Raw genomic sequence first — 6,425 nt, 5'->3', positions numbered from 1 at the left:
TCTGTGTTTGGCTCTGGGTGACACCACCAGAGACCGTGAAATCGCCTCTGTGTGGGCCTGCGGGCGTCCACGTGTGATGGGGAGTGGAATACAGAGGAGTTCTTCCCAGAGCAAGTTCAAATGACAGCCCCTGCTGTCCTCCGAGGACCCCAGAAACTTATTCCCCAACGTTCTCTGCCTCTCTCAGTCCCACGTTAAAAATCAGAATAAAATAAAATAGACGTAAACCGAGAGGACTCTGAACAGTTCCAGGGGGGCGCGGGACCACTTAGGCGTCTGGAACGAGGTCGCGTGTCCCTGTCTCCCGCGCTTTTTCCCCCCCACCAAAGAGAAAACAGCGTCGGCAGGAGCTCTGCCGAGCGCAGGGGGCACCGCGTTCCCCTCCCGCGCACAGTCTGAAGCAGGAGGGGGTGGGAGAGAGTCCCGGCTCTCAGCCTCCGCGACCCCTCGGCTGGACCCGGGCTCTCTCCGGGCAGAGCGGGCAGGCTCACTCGCAGGCGGACGCCACGGACGTGACGCTGGTGATCTTGGTGGAGTCGTCAGACCACGGCTGCAGATTCTGCAGGGCGAAGAGCGAAGAGTTGTGCACGCATAGCGGGTCGGCGGGCAAGGGCTGCGCCAGACTCTTCTGGAAGGCCTCTTGCTGCAGCTGCAGGAGAATGCGGTTCGCCTGCTGCCTCTCAGCCTCACGCTCCTCCGCGGTCTGCCGCCTGCACCGAGGACAAGCCGTTACCGACGTTACCGACGCTTCGAGCGCGCTCCCGGGAAACAGCCTGGACGAGCACTGCTTCCTTCACAGCCCCCAACTCCAGCTTGGGCCCCTTTAACACACACCCCAATCTTGAGGGTCCTGACTCCGACACAGACTGGAAACCCCACAAGTAAATGGAGCGCGGGAACCCCGGGGGAGCCGTGGGGAAATCCGCCAGGCCCAAGCGTCTGGAGCTCCCCTTGTCCCACTAGCCTCGGAGGGCGCAGCCAGGGGTAGGGTGGCATCTCGCCTCTCCCCAGCTCTGCGGTGCCAAGCCTGAGGCGCCTCACCCTCCCCACCAGTCCAGGGCAGAGGCGGGAGCCGGTGGATTGCCTTTGAGCTGCTTTGCCAGACCTCTCTTCTCTGCGAAACTCTCGCAGCCTTCCTACCTCTTGGGCCGAGCCCTGTGTCCTGCCAGGACTCCCGCCGGACCAGCGCCTTTCTCCGAGGCGGTCCAGGGAGGCGATGACTCACTTATTCCATTTAATGCCTCCCCTCCACCCCGTCAACTGAGATCAAACGTCTGTCTCTAAGGTGGACAGACCTAATGGGAGTCCCGGGGGCCTCCAGAAGCAATTTGTAGGCGATCGATGAAGCCGCGCGAAGCCGGCGAGGGCCTCTCCCAGCGGTGGACGCCGGCCTCCTGCCCGCCTCCCCTTCTTGCCTTTAGCTCCGCGTGTCTTTCCGTGTCTCGCCTTCCCCTTCTTTCCTGCATTTCAAACTGCCTGAGCCTTTCTCTTCCTTTTCGGCTTTGTGTCCTTCTCTCTTGTTGTCTCTCACCCCACCCTCTTCGTTCTCTCAGAATTAAGAGAATTTGTTTGAAACGAAAATGAAGGTTTAGTCATCCATTGCTTTCTTTTATTACCCTAAGACTTCTTCAAGCTGCCCGGTTTTTCCTTTTCTCCCTGGGGTGGGGTGTTTATCTTTGCCCCTTCCCTTCTCTTCGCCTGACACTCTCGGTGATCCCAGAGCCCCTTGTCTTCCAGGGACCTGCCTCGCTCCCTCCTCCCGCTCAGGCTGCAGCCCTGGTGGGGCCTTGGGAACACTAGTGCCCACACCCCTACTCTGCCAGCCCTAGCTACCTCTTTAACTAGATCCCAGAGGTCTGAAGCCATATACTCCATTTCTTCCCCAACGACAGGAATGGGGTGGAGGCAGAGTCGTGGGGGCAGTGGCTTCCTGTGGAAGCCACGCCGGTGCAATCCCGGGCAGATCCCTCGCCTTCGTTCAGAAAAAGAGGAAACTCCAATTCCTTCCTCCAGCGCTAGGCCCACTGGGCCACGGCGCCGCGGACGTCGCCCAGACTCTCCTGCGCTCTCCACCCTGAGGCCTGAGCTAGTGAGAAACTTCTGGAACCAAACTTGTGGAACCAAGTATGCGGGCCAGATGTGCGGGAGGGGTGCAAGTGGGTACAGCTGGAGAAAGCGCCGGTGCTGGCGGTGAGTAAGGCTGCCTAGGAGTGTGGGACGTTGAGAGAGAGACAGAGAGAGAGAGATGTATGCGTGGTGGGGGGATTTTAGTGTACTGGGTGTGTGACGGGAGAAGGGTAAATGTGTGTGTGGCGCGCGCCCGCACACACACAAACACACACACCCATCTGCTCCTAATTGATCCCCCTTTCAGTGGGACTCTCCAAAACCCCGCTGCAGCCGGTACGGATTGATTTTCCTCTTCCAGGGTGGGAGACCGGCTGCGTGAGGGCCTGGCTGAGTGTCCGGGGAGGAGGGAGTCAGAGGGGCCCAGGCTCCCGGTTTGGGGCCCGGCAGCTCCGCCAGGAGCCCTCTCTGGGGCGGCAGAAACGAGGCGCAGGCCATCCGGCCTCCAGTCTCCGGGACGGAGGAGGCATGTCTGTAAGCGCTACTTTGTGCAAACAAAAAGTCCCTCAGCGTTCACTGATTCCCAAAGCCCGGACTGCAAGGACTGACTGTGCTCTAACCCCGCAGGTTCCCCAAGCAGCGGCGGTGGCCAGCCGCGTCTACACCAGCATTGAGCGTAACGGTCAGAAAGCCAAGAAGCCTCCGGTAAAACAGAGCGGGGGATCTCCAGCCCCACCCCGGGCATCGGCCTCGGCTGCTCCGGGTTCCTGGCGAGCCTAGCAGGGAACCGATCAGAAGCCGGAGAGCGGAGGGGGCGTGAGCGCCCCAGGAGAGACCCCGGGGGCTGAGAACTGCCCGCCCCGCGCGCGCTCACCTCCACTTCGTCCGCCGGTTCTGGAACCAGGTTTTGACCTGCGCGTCGGTCATTTTGAGCGCCTTGGCCAGGGCGGCGCGCTCGGCCGAGGCCAGGTACTTCTGCCGGTGGAAGCGCTTCTCCAGCTCGCAGATCTGCAGGCGCGTGAAGGACGTGCGCGGCTTCTTCTTCTTGGGGGGCGTCCGGTTCTGATAGGGGTGACCTATACGGCGTGTTACAGTGAAGGGTGAGAGGGCCACTGGAGCGGGAGACAGACAGACGGCAGAGGCAAGCGGCAGAGCGTCAGGAGGCGTCCCAGGCCCGACTCCCCGCGATCAGCGAGCGCAGAGGCCAGACCCCAGGAACGGGGCCGCGATCCTCCCGTCAGCCCTCAGCTCCAAGCCCGCGGCGGGAAACGGCCCCCTCCCGCCCGCCAGGCGGACGCCGCCGCCGCCGCCACGGAGGCCTCCCTAGCCCCGGGCTCCCTCGTGCCCAAGCCAGTCTCCTTGAGGGGCTTGTCTGAGGCGAGCTAAAGGTCGAAGCCCCCCACTGCTCCAGGAAGCTGCCCAGCAGCTTGAAGCCGCACCTGATCAAGGCGGGGGTGGGGGTGGGGGTGGGGGTGGGGGAACCCTGGGTCCTGGCCTGAGCCGCCACCAACACAGCAACATACACAGACACATCACATACCAAGGGGCAAATTGCCTATCTATACACCCGGCCTGACAGACAGGCACACAAGCAGACATACAGGACACAGGGCAACACAAGGTGACAGTCATTCACTTCCTCAGAACCTTCTTGGGGCCTGAAGCCAGATTAGGGCGGCCGGTGGCTCCCCTAGGTAGGCCCTGTGTGGAACAGCTTTCACCAGAGACCTAAGACCAGTGGGTTCCAGGCTGAGGGTTCCATCAGGGCCCTTCAAGACTGGACTGGACTGGGTGGGCAGGGGGAGTGGAATGGCCAGCAGGCTCTGCCTCCCCAGGCCTGAGAGGACTTAGGTTGGGGTCCTGGGGTCCCTTGAGTACAGGGTCCTTCCTGGAGGCCCAGGGCAGAATGGCTGTATTGCCTCTGCTGACCCCCTAACTCCTTTCCACCGTTGGGCCCTGGAGCCCGAGCCCCATGGGAGTCCCACCTCGCCATCGCCATCGGCAGCGGCCAGTACCTCCCGCCGCCTCTAAGGCCCAGCCGGGAACCCAGGCTCAACTCGTGGCTACTTCTCAGCGGGCTTGGGAGCTGGGCTCGGCGGGAGGATCGAGGATCCTCGCCTCGGATCCCAGGAATGCTAAGGGGTAGCTGGAAGTGAGGCCGAAGCAAGGGGCCCGCGCGTGAGCGAGAGCTGAGTGCCGAGAGCGGAAGCGAGAGCGGAGGGAGCCGGAGCGAGCGGAGGAAGGCGCGGAGCAGGCAGCGGAGAGGGCGGCAGTCGGCCGCCGCGGAGTGCGTAATCGTCCCAGGAGTTGTCCTTGGGCCGCCGCGGATCGATCGCCGGTCAGGCCGGTGCATTATTCACACTGGAGGCAACAGGGCTGGGCCCAGAGGGGAGGACGCCAGGCCGGGACCGAACGAAAATGAACCGGGAGGCTCAACCTCACGCTGCCACCGACCTGGACGAAGCCCGCAGTCTGGGAAAGAGGGCCCACCAGCTCTGCTGCTTTACTCAGGCTTCGGGCCTCTGCCGGCCCGGCAAGCGCAACCGACACTGGAGCTCGGAGCGCGAAGTGAAGTGGGGTGTGTGGTGTGTTTGAGAGCGTGTGTGTTTGTGTGTGGGGGGGGGGGACGAGAGGTGGGGAACGTGTTCTTTCCTAGCGTCTGATTCTGGGGCTCTTCGCCTCAGCCAGAGAACGTTGGCCCGGACGGAAAAAATAGTTTGTTCACATCGGGCCCCTTTCTCCAAGATTCCCGAGCCCCAAATGCCGGGGTGAAAGGTAGTCCCGAAGCTACATCCCCCTTCCCTCGGCGACACTGAACCCAGCGACTCCGAGAGGGGATCAGGGAGCGCTTTTCAGAGTAGGGGTCCTGCGGGAGGGACGGAGAGGGGCCCAGGACGGGAGAACTCTTCGAGCATGACGATTCCGCGAGCGTGGAAAGGTGGCAGGCGGCTGAACTCGGGGGAAGCACCGAGAGGAGCTGGGTAACCTGGTGCGTAGAGGGGGCTGCGGGGAGCCACCGGGCAGGGGAAAGGTAGCGCAGAGCCCGGGCCGCGGCCAGGCGGGGCGCGCGCCGGCCGGACTCACCTGTGAACCTGTCCTTTGTGTATCTGCGGTTACTCTCCATCCAGGGGAAGGTGAGCCCGGTGAGGTTGTTGACACCCGGCACAGCAGGCACGGAGGGAACGGTGGGCAAGCCGGTAGCCAGAGGCTGGGGGTGGGCCACCGCTCCAGCTAGCGGCCTATGAGCCGGCACCCGGATCACCCCTGCAGCGCTCAGCGCCCCCCCGCCGCCGCCGCCGCCGCCCCCGCCGCCGCCGCCTCCCGGACCGGGGCCGCCCGCCAAGGCCATGTTCACGTTGTAGGAGCCAGCCAGCGGGCCCATGCTGCAGGCGCCGCCGCCGCCGCTAGTAGGGCCACCAGGGCCGCTCGGGCCGCCGGCACCATAGGCCCCCGCGCCCCCGGCCCCCGCCCCGGCCGCGGGGCCCCCGCCGCCGTAAGCGTAGGCTCCTCCAACCAAACAGCCAAGGCCATATTCTCCGTCCTGGAGGCGCGAGGCGGGCCCCATGCAGCCGCCTTGGTCCGGGCTGTTGAGGATCTGGTCGATGCCGAAGCTGATGGGCTCCGCATGGCCGGGGTGGAGATGGTGCGGACCCAGGTGCTCCATGCTGGCCCCCGGCCCCGGCCCCGCGGGGGGGGGGGCCTGGGCGGCGGCGATCGCTGTGTTTGGCTCGGGGGGCAGCGCGCAGGGGCGCGGAGGCGGCAGCCGCTCCTGGCTGCGCGGAGACTTGGAGGCGAAGTGCGCAGAGGGCTAAAGTAGGGGGGAGGGGAAGGAGAGAGGGGGCGCCGTATTCTTCCCCTCTCAGGCTGCTCCTTCCCCTCTCCGTCTGCTAGCTCGATGTTGACTCTGGGACATCAATCACCGGGCGAAAAAGCCCGGTGCAAGCGAGCCTAGCCGTTTCGGCCGGGTCTCTCCATTGGCTGTGCGTGGAGAGGAGCGGGGTGAATGACAGCGCGGGGGAGGGGCGGAGAGGGGGAGAGGAAGGCCGGGAGCCGAGACTGATGCAGGAGCCAGAGACAGAGGGACGGAGACCCAGGCACCGAGAAGTAGTTCAGGAAGAGAGAGAAGAGATTCAGAGACTTAAAAGGAGAAAAAGAACAGGAGGCGGCCATTCCCAGAGACCGATAAACAGACGGACCCAAGGAGGTGGAGGATAGAGCCCTCTTCCCGGTCTGGCAGGAGTCTCCCCTCACTTTGAATGGGGCCAAAGAGGTCCAGCCCACTAGGCCTCTGGGGAAGGGTGTCCCGGCGCTACTGGAGAATCTCCCCAAGGGCTCAGCTGGGAAACACCTGTCCTTCA

General features: G+C 64.1%; 1 protein-coding gene across 1 annotated transcript; it reads right to left on the bottom strand.

Annotated features, from left to right (window-relative positions):
• Positions 1-487: 487 nt before the first annotated feature.
• Positions 488-5,731, bottom strand: TLX1 (T cell leukemia homeobox 1). Its single transcript, XM_047072687.1, has 3 exons — positions 5,152-5,731; positions 2,942-3,143; positions 488-710 (listed from the first exon to the last, which is right to left on the bottom strand). The coding sequence occupies exons 1-3, from the start codon at positions 5,729-5,731 to the stop codon at positions 488-490; spliced, it is 1,005 nt and encodes a 334-aa protein (XP_046928643.1).
• Between the last annotated feature and the right edge of the window lie 694 nt (positions 5,732-6,425).

This window comes from Lynx rufus, unplaced genomic scaffold (genome assembly GCF_022079265.1).
Source record: "Lynx rufus isolate CCGP_SWC_20201006 ecotype Redwood Valley unplaced genomic scaffold, mLynRuf1.p SCAF_11, whole genome shotgun sequence".
Lineage (NCBI taxonomy): Eukaryota > Metazoa > Chordata > Mammalia > Carnivora > Felidae > Lynx > Lynx rufus.
This window is presented reverse-complemented; position numbering and strand designations above follow the sequence as displayed.

Bases quoted from the DNA above. Each gene is read 5' to 3' on its own strand.
- TLX1 (XM_047072687.1), bottom strand. From the start codon at position 5,731: ATGGAGCACCTGGGTCCGCACCATCTCCACCCCGGCCATGCGGAGCCC. The intron at 3,144-5,151 runs GTGAGTCCGGCC...CACGCCGTATAG, and splicing joins CACAAAGGACAGGTTCACAG to GTCACCCCTATCAGAACCGG. The intron at 711-2,941 runs GTGAGCGCGCGC...TCCTCGGTGCAG, and splicing joins AACCGGCGGACGAAGTGGAG to GCGGCAGACCGCGGAGGAGC.